Below are 20,236 nucleotides of genomic sequence, written 5' to 3'. Positions count from 1 at the left end.
CATTGTGTCTTTAGATAACCCCCCACCTCAAAAACAAATTAAAAAAAAGAATTGATTCAGTGAAATGACAAGAGACGAGCAACAGAGGAATAAAATCACTTAATCGTGGTCACTGTATAAAACCACCATCAATTTAACAACTAACTAAGGATGTTCTCACATTTATACAGTTATATTGCACCAATGTTCTGTTTGTCTCAGAGTGAAGGAATATTACAATAAATTATATAAAATATACTAATATTGAAGAAATAATATTCAGATACAAGAGATGGTGAAGCAAAGCTTAATTAATGAATCAATAATAGAAATACTGAATATCTGTGTCATTAATATCAACCCATGATCAATTGCCACAAATAGAAACTATATATTCATTTCATTTCTTTTTATCTTTATTTACTTTCTAGTTGACTTAAGAACAAACCCTAATTAATTAATTAGACAAATGCCTTTTCTTTAAAGATTTGTTTGGGGGCAATTTTTTGATAAAACAGCTGTTTTGACAGAAAAAGGTGGGGGAGAGAGAGTGGGGATGACATGCAGCAAAGGGCAACAGGTTGGAAGTTGGTTGCAGACAATAAGCTAATAAATGAACAAAGAAACCAGTGAGTAATGTCAAACAGTTTATTTGTTTTATTTTGACTCCAGCTCAGACAAGATGGCATTTGGACAGTGTCTGATGAGGAGGTTGGATGTGGAGTTAATAGCTGGCCATTGTCTCATGCAGCCACTGAGTCTGCACACACACCTGAAAATAAAAAAAGATGTTAGTGTGTTTGCTGCAGTGTAACATGATAAACATTCATGAGGGTAATTGTTATATATTTAGTTGAAATGTTACCTTGGAGTAGACACCTGGGTAGTCCCTCTCAGCACATCCGTAGCCCCAGGACACGACACCCTGCAGCTCATTGTTACACACAACGGGGCCACCAGAATCACCCTGAGAGAGAGTGCAATATGAATGTGCAATACTATTAACTAACTATTTAAAGCAGCATTTAAAGCAAATTTGAATTAGATAGGAGTGAAACATGTAGTACAATTTGAAAATGTAGTGATAAAAAAAAATCAGAAATACACACTTGGCAGGAGTCCTTGCCTCCCTCCAGGTATCCAGCACAGAACATGGTGTTGTCGATCATGCCGGGGTAAGAGTTCTCACAGTCCGCAGTAGACAGGATGGGGATGTTCAGGCACTGCAGCTTGTTGCCGTCAGCAGCTGCATCATCACAACAACAAGGATGTGTTTAATAGGGATGGATTGTTGGTTTACAAATTATTTTTCACACAGCGTATTTAGGCCTCAGGGTGGTTTCTACTCACAGGAGCTCATGGTGTCGCCCCATCCGGAGACCCTGCACATGGTGCCAGCGGGGGCACAGCTGATGGGCAGAGCCACAGGCTGCACGTACTGGTTGAGGGTGGCTGGCTCGCTCAGCTTGATCAGCATGATGTCATTCTCAAGGGTGTAGCGGTTGAAGTTGGGGTTTCTGATGACACGGGAAGAGCTGATGAACTGCTCGCTGCCCTCGGTGACTCTGATGTGGTGCTCTCCAAGACGCACCTCAATACGACTAAAAGATAAAACATGGCAGATGGTAATAGATAAGCGCTTGTTTCCTTTATGTCTGCGTGTTTATCGCCCCATCAGATGACTGGGCCTAAAAATATCAAGAGCGTGCTTACGTCTTGTAGCAGTGAGCAGCAGACACAACCCAGTTCTCATTAACAAGGGAGCCACCGCAGAAGTGGTACCCAGAGTTCAGAGACACCTGATGGGGCTGAGAGTGTGCCGTGCACTCATACCCACCGACGATCTTGTCGTCCTCCGTGGCAACTGAAAATGTAAAACAGCAGAAAGCGTTATTAGTTTGCTGTAGTATAGCAACTATACAAAAGTGCACAATGCATGAAGGACTGTATCGTACTCACAAGCGACTCCGATGAGCAGAACGAAGACCAGAGACCTCATGGTTGCTGTGTGTGATCCTGTCCGTTCACCTGAATCCATCTTTTATATCCGTTCTAAGCTGCATGATTGGTCCAATAATTGTCAATCAAAATAGAAACTTGGTAGTGAGGTACCAGATGTAGGCGGTTCATTTCAGGTGACTGACTCAGAAATCGATGACTCATGGGTCTGTGATCCAAAAATCAATCCAATATGGCTGAACAGCTGGATTATTCACAGAGTGCCTTTACTCAAGGCCGACTCTGCGATCAGCACCAGAGCGGCCAGCTGAGATCTAATCAAGAGTACATTGACACTTTATTCAGAACAAGCCTCATATAATAAATGACACATAATGGGTGTGTATTTTATAATCAAATGAATTCTGCTCATTTTTATCCTCAACTCTGACTCATTTCTGTACCGGAAGAGAAATACTGTAGTCCACTGCATATTTCTAATTTCTGTTTGACAACCTATTATTGCTTTGTGACATTTAACAGTCCCAGTAAACAACGACTGTGTGGTTAAAAATATAACTGAGACAGTGTCATTTAACTATAAATGTGAGGAAAAATCCTATAACAAATGCCACCATTCACTAAGAAAATACTGTACATAGCGGATTCTAAATCCTTCTAAATCCTTGTGTGGATTTTAAATCTTCAGACTGCACCTGTTCTTGTTAATCTCTCACAAATATTCATGTGATTCATGCATATTTATCATGTGAAATTGCAGCTGCTCCACTGTAACTTCTAAACAGCCGAGTGTACCTCAGGTTGACTCAAACTTCACCGACAGCAGATCTGCACTGAATTTTAACACAGTCATCAGTGTAATTAACTGCATGATTGTGCAGGTTTTGTGATTCTCATGTAGTCAGTCCTAATTCTTTGTATTAATTTTAATTCTTCCCTTTCCCTATTCATTGTAACAATGTTATCAAAACACTACCAGCTTACTTTTAAGACATTCAAATCCCATACTGCAATACCATTTAGAAGTGGATTTGTTTGTTTTTTTACCCACTTGGGTAAGCTTTATATACCCAATGTGGACTGAAAGAAAAAAAAAACAAATTAACTTTATTCTAAATAGTTCTGTTCTGTGAAACAACTTGCCCGAGGATCCTAGGCTGGCAGAGTTATCTAATCTTTTAAGTCAATTTTCAAAGCACATTTGTATCATAAGGCGTTTCAAAAATAATTTTTCAATGTTAACACATTTTGGTTTCTTATTTTTTTGCCTTTCATCTTTTTTTCAATATTTATAAATGTTGTAATACACTGATGACAATAGTCTATGGTATTAACATTTTTACCTGCTGCTGATTTTTTATTTATTTATTCAAACGTTATAAGATGTTTCTTGTTGCAAAGCTTTTCTGCCAGTGGAGAAATGTATATTCACTTAGATATTGTACTTAAGCACAGTGCTGATGTACATGTTTTTTGATGTACTTATACTTATGTACTTGATGTACTTTTTCCATTCATCCCATGAATTGCTACTTGTTATTAATGTTTGTAGTGTGCAGGCTGGGTATCTTTTGGTGCATGATTCTCTGAAAAATAAATTACCTTACCTTTCCATGCTACTTTATGCCTCTATTCCACTGCATCGCAAATGCAAATATTTTGCTATGTGTACTCACAGGTGTTTTCAGTTACATGGCTGATTGTACATGTTCAGGTTGAAGTTGGGTAAAGCTATGCTGGGGGGTTATATGAGGCCAAAGTGTACTAATAAGGACGATAAAGCTGTAACTTGACCAACAAGATAACCAACTTGTGTACAAAAGCGTATCACTGTTTGGGACTTATGGGGCTCTTTAATTCTATACTTACTCTGAAATGTACCTTTTTACTTTTGATACTTTAAGTTCATTTTTCTGGTAATACTTTGCTACTTTTACTCAAGAATTAATGTGGAAAAAAAAAAAGATCCAACACACTGCTCTCGCTCACCATCATAACTTATTGTTTATGGCGTACTAATGTTTTGGTCCCTCTGGACTTTCATCAAGTTCTTCATCAAGTTATTTTCTCTTGGTTATACTTTGATATGTTACTCAAGTAAGGTTTAATTCATCAGTCTTCTCACAAAAATAGGCCATACATTTTATTAATAAGGATAGTTGTTATAATCACACTAGTGCACTGTTTTCAAATTCCCATGAAAATGTAATCATTTGCTATATTATAAAATAGTGCAAATAATGTTCAGAGCAAAAACAAAGTCACCCCCAGACTCTGTACAGAAGTTTTTTAGAGCAGGAGAGAAAATCGATATGAGCAGTATCTGGGAGTTTATTGTACAAAAAAGTGGGAAACGATGGAACGATGCAAACATAGATTTAAAAATTAATTTTCGATTTTGAAATGAATGGTTTACAAAGCTGTGTTGAGGGTTTGAATATATTATTTTTATTCTTGGAGGGTAGCCTAAATTGATAAAAAATGTAGGACAGGCCTATAGAGGAGCATTTCTGCCAGAGCTTTTTCATTTTGTTTGTATTGTTTAAACTTATTTTATTATGTATGATGGCTGAGTAAAACCACACTAAAAAAACACATACAAACAGTATTGCTACTGTTACTTAAGAGAAGGACTACTTCCTCCAACACTCAGGCTACTAATTTATTGAAAAGTGCCTTTTTAAAAACTATTTCAAAGATTATTATTTGTTTTACAAAGCAGCCTCACCCCAGTTTAGGTAACAGAGGCTGAGAATCGTGCAGATGTGAGATTCTGTTTGCTCGTATCTAAATATAGAGCTGACTTGTGTACCTGCACAATCGGACAGAGAAACATGAGGCAACTTTCAGGTGGTGGATTTTGACCTTTACCAGAATAAAAGTATCAATACTAAATAATCCAGTGAAAACCCAGCATACAAATCTTTAAAGTATGTAGAGGAACTAGTTATTGTGAAAAATATTCCCCTTGCAGACTTGCAGTTTAATAATTGATGTTTTCATATAAAGATGAGTTGGACAAAGTGGTTCTCAGTCAAACCCCATATACTGCGTTATGGCAATAAATCATATTATAGAGATGGGTCATTTACTTTGCATCTGAACTGTAATTCTGCTGAGCAACTCCTGCTGAAAGATAAATGAAGTGGATTAAAAACACTTTTTCTCTGAAATGTAATTGAGTGATAAAAAGTATAGACACTGTTATTGTTTTTCAGCACTATGCCTGCACCTCAAAACTGCTCATAAATACAATGTCCTTAGTCTCAGATATTATCCAGGAGTTTTTCTAAGGGAGTATTCCTCTGTCATCGTGTAAGTCAAGATAAAGTTGAAAAAAAAAATAAAAAATAAAGCCACTCCTAATATTAAAAAAAAAAAAAAAACAATGAATTGAGCTGACATCAATATCTTTTTTTATATCACTTTTGAAGACTTATTTTTACGGAAAGTCTTTACTAGAATTTTTCTTTTAAATGTTGGAGTTTATTTTTATTTTTAACCAGTGAGTTTTATCGTACCTTACCCCTGGCATTTTACTGTCATGCAGTGCTCTTTTTTAAATTATCCCATTGATTTTTAGTTTTTCCTTGGAGTTTTATATATATTTTTAATTATTTAATTAAGTGGTATACCCATAAACAATTCTTATTTTTAAGAAACATGTATTAACTATTTATTTTATCACACTAATATAAAAAAACATATGAAGTAATGATAAACAGCTGCACACTGTCCAGATTTTGTTCATCAAAGGATAATTATTTTAACTTGTAACAAATTAATGAGCACATAATACAGGAGCCTAAACGATTCATATTCTTACTCTCCTTTTTGATTTCCCAAATTGTTGACAGGAAAGGGATTCTTGCTTGTCATCTTTTCAATGATTTTTTTAAATTCTGGAAATCTAATCCCAAGCATCCCACCACAGAGATTGGCCCCTCGCTGACCAATGAGGAGGGCTGGAGAGCAGGGCCGCTCTACTAAATGTGGATATAAACCATGTTTCCAAGTGACATCGTCCCATCGACAGGATCACACAGCAACCATGAGGTCTCTGGTCTTCGTTCTGCTCATCGGAGCTGCTTGTGAGTGTGAAGTTCTTACAGAGCAGATTGCCTTCCTGTCTGCTAACAGTCGGTTGGCCTTTATCCCAGAATTTTACCCAGAATAACAGCGTCTCCCTGAAGCGAGGGTTTAGAGAGCAGCTGATTGATCTTGAAGCTTCACAGTACTCTGACTAAAAATGCACACTTGAGGGTTTGACTAAAAATACACAAAAGGACATTCTGCATTCAAAGATATGTCTGTGTTGTTGACGTTTTTTGCTTGTGTAGAGTAATTTAAGAAAACAACTAACTTGTTGCTGACGTGTGTTTTCAGTTGCCACGGACGACGACAAGATCGTCGGAGGGTATGAGTGCACGCCCTACTCCCAGCGCTATCAGGTGTCTCTGAACTCCGGCTACCACTTCTGTGGTGGCTCCTTGGTCAACAAGGACTGGGTTGTGTCCGCTGCTCACTGCTACAAGTCGTAAGCACATTCTTCATGTTTCCCAGCGTTATAGGTCGGATGGTCTTACCTTGATAATATAATATTAATTACAATAAACTTGAAGATGGAAACTAGAGAAACAAACATTTTAAAGAGGTGCAGCAGTGCATAAGTGTGAACCTTAGGATAATGGGATAGTATGCGATGATAATATTTGTGTTTTGTCTCTAAATTACTTGTTTTTTAATGTTTTCCAGCCGTGTGGAGGTGCGTCTTGGAGAGCACAACATCAAGGTCACCGAGGGCAGCGAGCAGTTCATCAGCTCCTCCCGTGTCATCCGCCACCCCGACTACAGCTCCTACACCATCGACAATGACATCATGCTGATCAAGCTGAGCGAGCCCGCCACCCTCAACCAGTACGTGCAGCCTGTGGCTCTGCCCACCAGCTGTGCCCCCGCTGGCACCATGTGCCTTGTCTCCGGATGGGGCAACACCATGAGCTCCAGTGAGTAATAACTTCTGTGTTGTGTTATCAATATGTATGTTTTTACTGCAGTGTGCAGCTCTAGTTTTCACATCTGTTTTGATCTCCAGCTGCTGACAGGAACAAGCTGCAGTGCCTGAACATCCCCATCCTGTCTAAGACTGACTGTGAAAACGCCTACCCAGGCATGATCACCAACTCCATGTTCTGCGCTGGATTCCTGGAGGGTGGCAAGGACTCTTGCCAGGTATGTAATTCAGTGTTCACGCAGGAATACAGCAATAACTGTATGAAATGGCTTGGCCGGCATGGCTTGTTGGCTTTTATCAAACTTTTCAAAGTCATTTCACACTCCACACTGTCTGCTCCCAGGGTGACTCCGGTGGCCCCGTTGTGTGTAACAATGAGCTGCAGGGTGTTGTGTCCTGGGGCTTTGGATGTGCTGAGAAGGACTACCCCGGCGTTTACACCAAGGTAACTCTCAAAGATGAAAATTTAATTAACATGCTGTGTCTGGTTTATTCACTGCTCTAACTTCGGTGTTTTTCATTTTCAGGTCTGCATCTTCACAGAGTGGCTCAAGACCACCATGGCCAAGTACTAAGTGATTCGAAACGAACAAGTTCAGTGAAGCAGCTCAACATCTTTTGCTGTTTATGTTCCATCTTTTGTGCTGAACATTGTGACAAATAAAACACTTTAAAGCAAATCATTTGGGGTATGAGAAATACTCAAAAACCAGATTGCAGAGTGCAGTTCAGAAAGGTGGCTCTTAATTTTTTATTATGACTGTCTTCCCAAAAGCACTGAACAATATGACATGAGGTTTGAAACCACATGATAAATAAAGCTCCTAACAGTGGCTGCTATAGTTAGAAATGTACATGGGATTCATTAAGCTTCACTTGTTGCTCAAAGTTTTCCTTACACTGTGTATTGTGCAATGGTGTTTGAATACCCGAAAGCCATACTTGAGTAAAAGCACAGATATCTTACCAAAAATGACTTTAATAGAAGTTAAAGTCACCTATTAAAATATTACTTGGGTAAAAGTCTTTTAAAGTATCTGGTATTTTCTATAATTAAGTAACAAAGTAACTTTGCCATTAAATGTACTACTTAAAGTATTGAAAGTAAAAGTACAAGTAAATGCTAGTAATGAAAAAGTAGGTGGTCAGAATTACTCTTATGGTTTTATTGCCTCTGCTTTTCCTTGTTTGTCAACACACTTTGTATACTCTGTTGTTAAAGTTGCTAAATGAAGTTATTTTATATTGCAGCAGAGTGTAGAAATAACAGTCCAACAAAACTGGCCTTAAAGTCTAATGTGTAGGATTTAGTAGCATCTAGTGGTGAGGTTGCAGATTGCAATCAAATGCAATCAATTCCTCCTAAAATGTAAGTTTACTATCTAATGGGTTGCCTAATATGAAATCATCTTTTGCGGTAAAGCATTACATCCACTTTATTGTTGATGTTTCTTCCACATTAACATTTCAACTCTAATTTAAAAAGATTTAACCTTCTGTGATTTTAATGGATTTATAATGCAGCTCATGTCATGGCCCTGGCCGTGACGTTTTGTAGTTCTTTGCTGTTGCCTGTGTTTGTTCCTGTATGCTTTGTTTTCCCCGCCCCTTGTCCCCTGCTCTGTGTGTGTGTGTGTGTGTGCGTGTGCGTATGTGCGCGTGCATGCGTGTGTGGAGGCGTGGCCACCTTCTTCCCGCTGAGCACACCTGTTCCGCTCTCTGGTGGTAATCAGCGGCCACAGCGCTCAGCGGTTCCTCGTGTTTTTGCTCGGCGTTTTTTTGCCTATTGTGACTCTTTTCCCCTCGGACTCATCATTGCTTCTGCAGGTCGCTCCCTGTGTGCTCCCTGCCGTTCCTCCCAGCGTCATCTCCATTCATCGCCTCCACCTGTCCCTGCTGGCTCATCCTCGGACTCAAACTCCCTGCTTCCCCTCCCCACTGTTTGTGTCCGCTCCGCCTCATGGCTTCGTTTGTGTGCTTAATAAAATGTTTAAACTGCTTCGACTCCGGCTTTCGGCTTCTTTGGGTCCAGCTAAAACTCCAAACTTCACAGCTCGTTTATGAATGGACTGCAGGTACTTCTGCATTATACATTAGAAAACTCCTAACTCATTAGAGGAGAGATGTCTGCTCTGGTTGTTGCCTGTTAATAATTCAACTTCATTTCCCAGCATTTTAAGCGTGAATAAATTAATCATAAATGGATATGTATTAGGGACTTTAAATTTTAGCTTTAGTCATTCATTAGCTAATCTGTCTAACTGTCATGTTCAATTTCATCACCTCTTTTCTTTCTGTATGTTGTTTCAGTGTGATGATGATGATGATGAAGAGGGCTAATCCACATTCAGCTGTCTGTGAAGAGCAGATGGGAGATATTTCTGTGTAACTGTACATCACGTGATTTCAAGACACGAGCCATCACTTCCATCACAACTGAGAGCAACCAGCCTTTCAAGGACAGGAACACATGACAGTTATGGTAAGCATGACATTTCTTTTCCTCTTAAAGAGCAAAAGTAAATGTTGTGTTTTTGAACATTATAAAGTTGTCCCTAATTTGTCAGTTTAAGATGGTTTTTGATTTTCCTTTTTTTTTGAACAATCAAAATATGTGACTTCAAGCTTGTGTTGCATCAGTTCCATTTTTTTCTTCAAGCCTTAAATGACTTCAAAAGCTTAAATGTTTTAGTTAATTGTTTGCTGCTGATACAAGGACACTTTCTCTGTACATGAGATGTCTGCTCCATCAGGTGAGCTAGTGGGTGCCCCACCTTTTTTAAATTTATTTTTTTTTTTAACAAACTTGTATTCCCTTCTCATTAAGTATTTTAAAGCACCATTTTTAAGAAACATCACAAAATGAATCCCTGAGCAAAACTAAAAAACAGTCACTTCATTTCATACTGGATAGTTCTATAAAAAAGGTCCTTGATTTTAATGCTCTGCTTGGACTGAACCATGATGATACATTTATCTGTATACAAATGAGAAAATTAATTTTAAATGAGAGTGACTTAGCTTTATACACTGTTGGGGATATAACATGGAAAGCATAGCTTTACAAGCTACCAGTTACTTCACACTGAAAGAAGTTTTACAACAGCAAAGTTCCCCTCAGGGGAGAAATCAAGTTTGGTTTAATAAAGCTACTTTTAATGTTAAAACAATTGGTAACACCTGTTTTAAAAAAAATAATTTATCATATGCTTTTCACATTAACATCACACAGATCGGGATGGTGGAGGATCCACTGTCTGCCGTTAGCTGTGACTGTTCTCCGGACGACATAGGAAAGTGCGAATTCAGCCAAAGTTGGCAATTAAACCAAGATTTGTAAGCATGGCTGCATCTGTACAAGGCATCGCGTGAGGCTCGTTGTGATAAAGGTAAAAACTGTTTCAAACTCAGTGTGATGGGAATACAGGTAGTGTCCCACATGCAGAGTGAGAAACACAAATTTGCCAAGAAAACTCACTAATGAACGGCAGGTTTTTCTGGTAGCTTTGTTTCACCCTCATCTCCTCCACAAGACAAAAAAGTGACGTTTTTAAACATTTGGGCAAAATTGTTCATAACCCATGAATGATTTTGGTTCTTGTTTTTATTTTCTTCAATTTGATTACTATAAAATTATTCTTAGTGGCATTAAAAAATGTCTTAATCTAACTTGCCTTTTGCTGTAGGAGCCCTGAGTAAATTACGATACAAAAGGGGTACATGTCAACAAAAAACAGCCAATGTCTCGAGATAAATCCAAAATCCCAAAAATGAAATAACCCACTATTCATGGGAGAGTGCGAGGATGTGAGCTTTGGTTTTGAAGACAGTTTCCATCACTTTCCTTCTAGAAAGAGTCCAGATGGGGGTATCATACTGGGCAGGATGACTCAGTTAGCCAGGTGACTTCTAAAATAGCATGCAACGACTTCTGTGAACATTTGTTAATGAATAGCAATAATCAATACCTGAGAATAATTGTCACCTAATATATTATTGTTGTCAGGCGCAAAACCTCGTATCTCCACATTTTTATTTATTTTTTTCATAAATTGATTATTTTGGTCCTCCTCTACGTCCATCAGTGGGTTTTACCATTTCTCAACCAGTGAAATATATTTAGAAAACTTGTGACTAAACCTGTTTCCACTGAATCCTTTGAAAAAAAGTGTTTTTTCTAATTATTGAAAAATAGCAGTTTTGGAGAGGGGAGGTTTGCACACGACAGCAGCAATATTCAAGTTTAGCATTATGAATACTGCCGGAAGAATGCACTTCCTCGACTATAGCAGTCAGGGTGAAAGAAAAAGGTTGTTGGACTGTTCAAAATTAAAGTAGAGAAGCAGTGGTAAAACAATATATATTAATGATAATTGTAATGACACTCAATATTACTACTATTACTACTACTACTACTACTAATAATGATAATGAACAAATAGTTCCTTTCCTGGCCCAAAACTGTATGCTGTATGCTTTTGTGGTTAACTTTACAAAAAAATGGCAAAAATGTAACTACTTTAATCACTATGCAAATTTAAATGTAAACTACCAGTGAGGTGGTGCAAAATGTACTATTTCTTAACAGTACTGATGTAACACTACTCCCCAACACTGCCCTTACGACATGTTCGTCATCAGTTTAGGCTTTGTCAGTATAAAAGGAGATATTGTCAGAAAAGCGTTGTGCTGGGAAAAAGAAGACTGTGAGTCATCCTCCACTACATGACTTGTACGCCACAGCACTTTATATATAGATTAGAAGTGAGGCCTCCTGCTGAGGAAACAAACTGTTCTTTTCTTTGAGTTTCTCTGCTACCAGATTTTTGCAGAAGAGACTCAAGCCCAGAATCTCGGTTCTGAGTGGAACCTCATTGGACACATTTCTATGTCTGACTCTGTCTCAGATTCTTGTCGCATACTGACAGTGATAAATGGGGTGTTGCAACATCTGCGCCCTTCCTTTCCAGGTGTATAAAGCATTCTGCACTCAGGAGACAGAAAATCAGAGTGAGGGCCATATTCATGTGCTTCATCAGAAAAACCTAAAAGGCTGACAAAACCTCTGTTAAAACTATTCATGCAGATTTTTTATCCCGATCACCAATACTATTAACTTGCATAGAACATTTTCTTTTGTTATTGTATGTTTTTTCTTGTGTATTATGAACACATGAACTAAAGATAAAAGCCACAGTTTGTGCATCTTATTTTTAAGGAAATTTTATGGAGTGATTGTGATGCAGGTCAAAGAGAAAGCTCATTCACTCACAAACACACACACACACACACACACACACAATATGTCGTATTTGCTCACAAGCTGATGCAATTTTTTGCAGTCTACTGACATTAGCTGTTATTGCTCGACTGTGGTCTCTATTTATTTTGCGGAAATGTCACCCCTGAATTAAAATAAAGTATTCAGAAAACAGATTCATATTTTCCCGAGAGCATCTGCACCGGGAGCAGATGCAGCACTACAATATTGTCAACAATAATAAACACACTGATGCATCACAAAATAGTAGATTTTATTGATTGCGCCCTGACTAAACACATCTAACATCTCTTTTTCTCTTCCTCTCCCTCTGTTTCTCCTTGTGTGCCTCTATCTCTCAGTCGCTCTCCTGCTGCCTCTCTGTCTGACACTACCCACCACCGCCTCCTGTCTCTGTCTCCTTCAATTTCAATCTCCCTTCTGGTTCCTCCTCTCTCACACCGCTCTGTGATGGGAGATCACAGCCTAGGAGTATCTGGAGAGAATATCGTTGATCCAGGGCATCAGAGAGCAGACTTTGGTATAAACGCCCGGGTAGTTGGGCTGAGCGCAGCCGTAGCCCCAAGAGACAATCCCCTGCAGCTCCCCATTACACACCAGAGGACCGCCAGAGTCACCCTGAGCAGGGAAGAGAGGAGTTTAATACTTTCATCGTGTTATCCCATTAAACATTTTCTGGTCACAGACCGCCAAGCTTTATTTTATGTGATGTGTAATTGTGTGGAAATACCTGACAAGCATCCTTGCCTCCCTCCAGGTATCCAGCACACACCATGCGGTCCGTGATCATGCCGGGGTAGGAACCATCGCATTCCTTGTAAGACAGGATGGGGACCCTCACACACTGAAGGTTAAACGGGTTGAACACTGCAGGTGAGAGCAAGACAGGAAGATAAAGGGTCAATATTTTTAACAATAGCAGACCTCTGTGGCTATCTCTGAAACTTTTATGGAGCTAAGGAAGGTTTTAAGTTGTGAAGTTAGTGACCACAACGAGGCACGACAAACCTGTCAAGCTACATTTTGGATCTTTAGCATCTCTTAGCATCATATCCATTATGCAGACAGTATGGTGTCAAGTACATATTAAAGAATCTTCAACCAGCTTCATAAAAAAAAGAAAATTAACTAGCTGTAAAAGTAATTGACAAATGGTCAATTAGTCAGATTATGTATTGAAGCTAATTTTCAAGCTTCCTTTCAAAGGATAGACTGCCAAAATCCTGTGTATTTGTATCTTGCACTTATCATTTTTACTAAAGTATATATGTTATATTCTCACTTGCAAACATATATTTTTAGACAGACAGACTTTCGCCCTAGGTGGTTAGCTACGTATTGCTTTTGCGTCTTATCTTGTGATGAATTAGTTGTTACTAAGTAACAGTCAAAACAATAGAAACACTCTTTCAATTATATGACATCAGATGTGTGCAATAATGCTTCTTCTTGTCTGAATAATTTTTTATTTCATAAAAAATGTGATCATTTTTATGATAGGAGCTGAAGTCGTTGCTGCTTCAGGTGAGGTGTTTTTTTTTTAAACATGAAACACAAAGCATGGAAGGCTGTGAGTGTAATTATATGTCAGGTTTTGTTTCTTCAACAGCATCATAACTACGGTATACTAATTCTGCTATCAGCAAAACATTTTGATGACTTTTAATGTGAGGATCAGGTGCTTGCTCACCTTGATCAGTGTAGATGTTCCCCCATCCGGACACCGTGCACATGACGCCGGGTTCGGCGCAGGCTGCGGGCAGGGCGACGGGCATGACGTACTGATTTATGATGACGGGGTGCGCCATCTTCATCAGCATGATGTCATAGTCCATGGTCTGGTAGTCGTAGCTCTGGTGCCAGTAGATGGCATCCACTGCCATGTACTGCTCAGAGCCCTCGTTGTTCCAGATGTGATGGTCACCTAAGACGACCATCATTTGATAGGGACTGAGACAAAAAATAAAATGATCAGAATTCTCTTTAAGCTCATACAGAAGCATTTGAATGCGTTAATGTAATACAAACTTCTGCCAGCAGTGAGCAGCAGAGATGATCCACTGGTTGTTGATGAGGGAGCCACCGCAAAAGTGGTAGCCGACATTCAGAGACACCTGCCAGGGTTGAGAGTGATGTGCGCACTCGTAGCCACCCACGATCCTGTCATCCGTAGGTGCTGCAGCTGTGGTGTGAGAGAAATTTAAAATACTTCATCCAGGTCATAGTTACACTTCTTTTTTATCCAACTGTTACTGCAGATGTTTACCTGCAGAACCCAGGAGAGTGACAACTATCAGGCCAATCATCTTGTGGCTGACTCAAGCCTTCCTATGACCAGACTGGACGTCAATGATCTGTCACTCACTGCATTTATACCATAACTCCTCTGTGTCCTTCCAAGTGTCCTCCTCCTCCTCCACACCTCCACCTACCCACAGCTGAATCTGTGCCCACTCCTCCCGCCCCCGCTCCCTGTCCTGAAAAATAACCTTATCTTCTTATGTGCCACGTCCATCCTTTCAGTTAATAAGTGAGCGGCGTCTTTTGGCCTTGGAGAGTGTTTTCCGTACTCTTTTTGACACATCATTTTATGTACCTCAATAAATGTCCCTGTTCTTTTAAGGGTGTGTAACTCCCTTTTCAACAGTCACCACAATGAGTTTTTGTAACCAAGCATACTACATATAGTTTTTAAATGTATACATTTCAATTACTCTCACTACTTAAAACCGTTTATGGTATCTCTCCCCTCTAATCAACTGAAACACTCTATACAGGTTTTTTTTTCCTGTTCCTGCAGTCTCTAAGTTGATTGGTAAGAAAACCACTATGTTTAAAGCTCCATCTGATTGAAATAATCCATACGTGTAAATATTCCATCCATATCATCTTTCCACTTCCACTTTCACCTGGGAGACTTTTTCCTGTGTGAAAGTGTCAAATTATTTTAATAATAACATAGTTTGCTGAAATGTGTGGCATACCGCGCTTTGCATGTGACGCACTTCACATGACGCTAACAGTGGTTAGTCGATAGTAGAGTTTTCTGTGATGACTTCTGAAGGATAGAGACACCTGTTGAAGCTTCAATCAGCACAAGTTTAATATGAGTACAAGTATGAGTATGCAATTAAAATTACAATTACAATGAACATGAGTACAATAAACGAGTAAAACATAAATGAAGATGAGTACAATGACAAACTAAAACGAAGACTACAAATGAGGACAAGAACAACAAAAACGAGCGCTCGGGTCAGCCCAGACAGAGACAAGACTAAACGCAGACTAACTGACACAGAACATAGAAAGCTGGCTGACACTGATCACATAGAAAGGCAGTAGTATTTACACAATGCTGTGACGTAGATGGTAGCTATCAATTACTAACATGTCAGGTACTAGACTTCTTTTGAGGAATGAGGCATGTATTTGTGTTGCTAAATTTACTGGCACTGGTCCAGCTCAGGTATCCATGGTCAAGCATAACTTCATCATATATAAGTAGGTCTTCCTTGAGGTAGACATGGAGTCTCGAACTAACTATGGCGAATGCATAATCATAAAAATACATACTAACATTAGTAACAAACACACATGCTTTTTTCTGAACCTAACCACATGCTTTTGTTGCTAAACTGAAGGAAGTAAACCTGAAACCATTTTTTTAAACTTTGCTCTAAGTTTATTTTTAAACAGACTGTGAGCATTTAAGGAAATGAAGTTTATTTCGAGAGGAAACAACGCATCTAACGAGCATAAGGTGACACACTGTCCCTGAGTGTCCAAAACTGATGCTCAAGGCGTGCCAGAGCGTCATAACATGTAGGGTCACTGACCAAGCATTGGTATTTGAGGAGTTGGGAGTGAGAATTTGTTGCACTTTTCTATAATCTATGAATGAATGGTCAGTTTTCATGCTCTGTTTGGAGCATGATCTCCTGATTTTCTATGTCTTATTTGATTAAGTCTTTTTGTTTTTTTCATTTGGTAACGCTGATCTTATTATTTTTGTGTTTGTGTGTTTTGACTAATTGTGTTTTATTTTATTATTGTCATTAAGGAACCACTTGAAAACGAGATGGTGCATCCTAAGGGGTTATAAGGGGGCAAGGGATTATATCATAATGTTTTGGAACAGGATGTCGTACATATTGGAATAGAATATTAAAATTTCATCTGCACTCATTAGAGCTTAAAAGGCGGCTGATTGCTGTCCAAAAACAACACAGCAAACGGCACGTAGTTTTCTGCTTCTGAGGCAACAGATGATTTCTTTCTCACCTCTCTTGGCTTGTATTCAAGGGCAACTAAAAGCAGAGCCATAAAACAGCTTATTTCTGTATTTTTATCTTTTCCTTTCACTAAACTATGATTCATAAAACGTCTGCTAACGTCTTGGTTCAAAATTGCTGTCATTTTCTTCTTTTTTCCTTTTATTTCTTATTGACCAGAAGTGAGCAACTGTTTTAACTGTTTCTTTGACGCAGCTTGCCAACAATGAGTGACCCATGAGAGAACCATAAACAGGTGTTAAATGTTTGGAGACCTTGGTCCACATTTGTAAATGAGGTGCACAGATGACATAACCACAGGGGTTATGCCACGTTGGGGCAGAAGATGGCAAACATGAAAATAGGAGAGTGATAAGAGAAAATATTTGTGTTGACACTTGGTGCCAACATTGTGAGGTCACAGGCGGAGTCAACGGAAAGATGGAAGGGACGAGGGCGGACAGGCCAAGGCACATGGGGGGCTGCTGGGATATAAATATGAGATAGGGTGTGTCTAGGTGTCTTCTGGTCATTCTCTTGACACCATGACACTGCTGGCTTTGCTGCTGATGATCGGAGCTGCTGGTAAAGACAGAAATACATTCACAAGAATACACACTCAGACACACATAGGTGTACTGGAGATAACTTTGAAACACACATCATACTCTTTCTTTTGACCTCTTTATTTGTGTGTGTGTGTGTGTGTGTGTGTGTGTGTGTGTGTTTTACAGCGGCAGTTCCCCGTGAGGATGGCAGGATCATTGGTGGGCAGGAGTGTGAGCCTCACTCTCGTCCATACATGGCCTCCCTCAACTACGGTTACCACTTCTGTGGTGGGGTGCTCATCAATAGGCAGTGGGTGCTCTCTGTTGCCCACTGTTGGTACAGGTAAGTATGCACTGATGGAGAAAAGACTGCTTTTAAATGTTTTCAGTTATTTCTCTGTCTTTTTTCTTGTTTGATATTTTGCATTTTTTTCTATTAAGATTTTTTTATGTAAAGCATGAGGGTGTGAGACTTATGCTTTTCAATTTAGCACCATATGTGGAAGACATGCTCTAAAAGTAGTGTCAGTTTTTCTGCAAAATAAAGAAAATGGAGACTGACATTGAATGATATTGATAAGTTATAAACTACTGAATGCTTTTTATTCTTCCACATTTTTCTCTCAGTCCCACTGCCATGCAGATTGTGCTGGGAGAACACGATGTGCGAGTGTTTGAGGGGACAGAGAAGCTTATGAAGACCCAAAACATCATCTGGCACCCCAGGTGAGTGAAAAAATGAGAAAATACTGCCTTGAGAATCTTCTGCCCTTTGCATGATTTCATTCTCATCATATTTGTTCATTCAGTGCAGAGAAGAGCTTATTTTATATTTCTCTGAGTGCAGTTATGACTACCAGACTCTGGATTATGACATCATGCTGATCCAGCTCTTCCACCCAGTGGAGGTGACCAACGCAGTCGCACCCATCCCTCTGCCCACATGGTGCCCAATGGGGGGTCTCCAGTGCACTGTGTCTGGCTGGGGTAGGACTTCTGTCGATAGTGAAGGTGGGTTGATTTAAATGTTTTTACTTGTACATCTTAACATCATGCCTAATGTCATTATGTGTATAATCTTTAGTGTATAATGTGATTTTTAGCTTCTTTTTAATTACTGTAATTGCAAAATTTTTAGGTCCTTGAAAAATGGGACAATTCAGATCAAACTGGTGGAGTCAGTATGTTGCTTTGAAACCAGCTCTGCCCTCATGTCCAACCTGGGGTGGGGGTGGGGTGGGGGTGTGGGGGGGGTGGTTAAATAGGAGTGGGAATCACCAGAGGCCCCATGATGCAATATTTTCACGATGCTTAAGTCACGATACAGTATTGCAATTTTTTAATGTGTATCAATATGCTGAGTATTGCAATAACATGTGCTGCAAAACACTGATATATTAACTTTTTTTCAAACTAATAATTATGTTCCCAAAGGAAAACTTTAGTCAACATCATCATAAGATTTCAGTTTGTTCATCTCAAATCAGTCTTTTTTTATTGCAGCAAATTTGATCAAGTGGACTGAAAAGGCAATTGATTTTATTCAGCGGTTCCTACAGGTTAAAGCAAGTTAGATTTAAGACTTTTTAATACTTTTTTAAGGCCATTATGAATGAAATTAAGACCAGTTTTACAATAACCAAATTCGAAGACAAAGAAAACATGAAACGACATAAATTACTTAGGGAACCTTGTTATTATCTAGTTGGCCCCTGTCGTTCTTATTTATATATGTAATATTAATAATTTAAATAATGAAAAATCAGATTATTGATTCCTGTGCATTGATTCAATATTGCCACGCAAAATTATGCAATATTATGCTGTATCGTTTTTTTTCCCCCAATCATAGTGTCAAAGTTGATCGCTTAGTTAAAAGTTGAACATAGGAATAAATAGAAGTACACAGAGCAGCCTTAATGGATGAATTTTAGTGGGATTTAGTGGGATTGTTTATTTTTCTAATCAAATCTCATCAAAAGCTCAAAAAAGCACTTAAATGATCCTACAAACAAAAGTAGTGCCTCTGAAGCCGAAGTGTGACTCAGTCTTTTCCCTCTGTGTCATAGACCTCTGTTGTTGTCTAAAAACATCAGACATCATTGAAATGTGTTCCTTTTATTACAATAAATTTTGGCACTGCAGTTCACCCTGTGGCTGACCCCTCATACATCATCCTGCTCTGGTAAATACTCTCTAGGGCACAAAATGTATATTAATCCATGGCTGAAAATAGTCCCCAACAAATACATTATATTCTTCTGTTTTGAACAGCTTTTGCACAACGAACACACAAAAAGAAAACGGTGTCCAGCTGTTTCAAAAAAAATAATTTACCTTTGTTTAATTAACATATTTGTGATCTTTTTTTATGCATTATATTGAGTTTTTATTTTTTTTATTTTAGATTCAGTTGATATTTTTTATATATAGTATTTGCTTTAGGCGGCAAATAAACTTTTTTTCATGGGATTTTTTAAAAACAACAGCAACAAAAATTAAAAACAAATATTGCCAACATATTCCTGTAAAATAATTGTTCTGTCTCAGAGGTTTTTATGACTATATCTCTTTTGTCTGTCAAAGCGAGCATGCCCACCCGTCTGCAGTGTTTGGATGTTCCCATAATTGACGACCAGACCTGTGAGAGCGCCTATCCCGGCATGATCACACGCAGGATGGTGTGTGCCGGATACATGGACGGAGGCAGAGATGCATGCAATGTGAGTTTTACAGTAAAAGCTTCCAGAGGCTAACACAGCTCTGTGTGTGTGTGAATGAATCCTATGCTCACACTCACTCCCTCTGTGTGTGTCAGGGTGACTCCGGCAGCCCTCTGGTGTGTGCTGGAGAGGTCCACGGCCTGGTGTCATGGGGCATGGGATGTGCTGTGCCTAACTACCCCGGAGTCTACGTCAAGGTGTGTGAGTTCCTCTACTGGATTGAAGACACCATTGCAGCAAACCCCTGAAGAAATCACACACTTTTCACTTCATTTCTCCCCATCTCTCCCTCTGTTTCTCCTCATTACTTTTTTCTTTTAAAGCCCTGAATTAATTTTTCTGTCACTCTGGTGCCTCGTCTCCTTTGAAAATTTCTCCCTCATATATCCAACACACGTGCCACAACGTAAACAACAAAATAAAACCACTTGGTGTATATTTCATTTCTCTATTCATGT

General features: G+C 39.0%; 4 protein-coding genes across 4 annotated transcripts; 2 read left to right on the top strand and 2 right to left on the bottom strand.

Moving 5' to 3' along the window:
- Positions 1-613: 613 nt before the first annotated feature.
- On the bottom strand, positions 614-2,046 carry LOC121945467 (trypsin-1-like). The gene is made up of 6 exons (XM_042489658.1): positions 1,939-2,046; positions 1,693-1,843; positions 1,330-1,580; positions 1,089-1,225; positions 845-946; positions 614-751 (listed from the first exon to the last, which is right to left on the bottom strand). The coding sequence occupies exons 1-6, from the start codon at positions 2,015-2,017 to the stop codon at positions 704-706; spliced, it is 768 nt and encodes a 255-aa protein (XP_042345592.1). The 5' UTR covers positions 2,018-2,046; the 3' UTR covers positions 614-703.
- A 3,874-nt stretch (positions 2,047-5,920) lies between these two features.
- LOC121945466 (trypsin-1-like) lies at positions 5,921-7,632 on the top strand. The gene is made up of 6 exons (XM_042489657.1): positions 5,921-6,029; positions 6,325-6,475; positions 6,694-6,944; positions 7,034-7,170; positions 7,296-7,397; positions 7,480-7,632. The coding sequence occupies exons 1-6, from the start codon at positions 5,990-5,992 to the stop codon at positions 7,525-7,527; spliced, it is 729 nt and encodes a 242-aa protein (XP_042345591.1). The 5' UTR covers positions 5,921-5,989; the 3' UTR covers positions 7,528-7,632.
- A 4,833-nt stretch (positions 7,633-12,465) lies between these two features.
- Positions 12,466-14,602, bottom strand: LOC121945469 (trypsin-2-like). Its single transcript, XM_042489661.1, has 5 exons — positions 14,500-14,602; positions 14,262-14,415; positions 13,924-14,183; positions 12,964-13,100; positions 12,466-12,851 (listed from the first exon to the last, which is right to left on the bottom strand). The coding sequence occupies exons 1-5, from the start codon at positions 14,537-14,539 to the stop codon at positions 12,699-12,701; spliced, it is 744 nt and encodes a 247-aa protein (XP_042345595.1). The 5' UTR covers positions 14,540-14,602; the 3' UTR covers positions 12,466-12,698.
- A 2,413-nt stretch (positions 14,603-17,015) lies between these two features.
- LOC121945468 (trypsin-like) lies at positions 17,016-20,216 on the top strand. The gene is made up of 6 exons (XM_042489660.1): positions 17,016-17,092; positions 17,242-17,398; positions 17,683-17,781; positions 17,903-18,066; positions 19,642-19,778; positions 19,874-20,216. Exons 1-6 carry the CDS (start codon positions 17,053-17,055, stop codon positions 20,024-20,026), a joined length of 750 nt encoding a protein of 249 aa, XP_042345594.1. The 5' UTR covers positions 17,016-17,052; the 3' UTR covers positions 20,027-20,216.
- The last annotated feature ends 20 nt before the right edge of the window (positions 20,217-20,236 follow it).

This window comes from Plectropomus leopardus, chromosome 7, assembly GCF_008729295.1.
Source record: "Plectropomus leopardus isolate mb chromosome 7, YSFRI_Pleo_2.0, whole genome shotgun sequence".
NCBI lineage: Eukaryota > Metazoa > Chordata > Actinopteri > Perciformes > Serranidae > Plectropomus > Plectropomus leopardus.
This window is presented reverse-complemented; position numbering and strand designations above follow the sequence as displayed.

Bases quoted from the DNA above. Each gene is read 5' to 3' on its own strand.
- LOC121945469 (XM_042489661.1), bottom strand. From the start codon at position 14,539: ATGATTGGCCTGATAGTTGTCACTCTCCTGGGTTCTGCAG. The intron at 14,416-14,499 runs GTAAACATCTGC...CTCACACCACAG, and splicing joins CACTCTCCTGGGTTCTGCAG to CTGCAGCACCTACGGATGAC. The intron at 12,852-12,963 runs GTATTTCCACAC...TTCCCTGCTCAG, and splicing joins GAGGCAAGGATGCTTGTCAG to GGTGACTCTGGCGGTCCTCT.
- LOC121945467 (XM_042489658.1), bottom strand. From the start codon at position 2,017: ATGGATTCAGGTGAACGGACAGGATCACACACAGCAACCATGAGGTCT. The intron at 1,844-1,938 runs GTGAGTACGATA...TTACATTTTCAG, and splicing joins TCTGCTCATCGGAGTCGCTT to TTGCCACGGAGGACGACAAG. The intron at 947-1,088 runs GTGTGTATTTCT...ACTCTCTCTCAG, and splicing joins GAGGCAAGGACTCCTGCCAA to GGTGATTCTGGTGGCCCCGT.
- LOC121945466 (XM_042489657.1), top strand. From the start codon at position 5,990: ATGAGGTCTCTGGTCTTCGTTCTGCTCATCGGAGCTGCTT. The intron at 6,030-6,324 runs GTGAGTGTGAAG...GTGTGTTTTCAG, and splicing joins TCTGCTCATCGGAGCTGCTT to TTGCCACGGACGACGACAAG. The intron at 6,476-6,693 runs GTAAGCACATTC...AATGTTTTCCAG, and splicing joins GCTGCTCACTGCTACAAGTC to CCGTGTGGAGGTGCGTCTTG.
- LOC121945468 (XM_042489660.1), top strand. From the start codon at position 17,053: ATGACACTGCTGGCTTTGCTGCTGATGATCGGAGCTGCTG. The intron at 17,093-17,241 runs GTAAAGACAGAA...TGTGTTTTACAG, and splicing joins GCTGATGATCGGAGCTGCTG to CGGCAGTTCCCCGTGAGGAT. The intron at 17,782-17,902 runs GTGAGTGAAAAA...CTCTGAGTGCAG, and splicing joins AACATCATCTGGCACCCCAG to TTATGACTACCAGACTCTGG.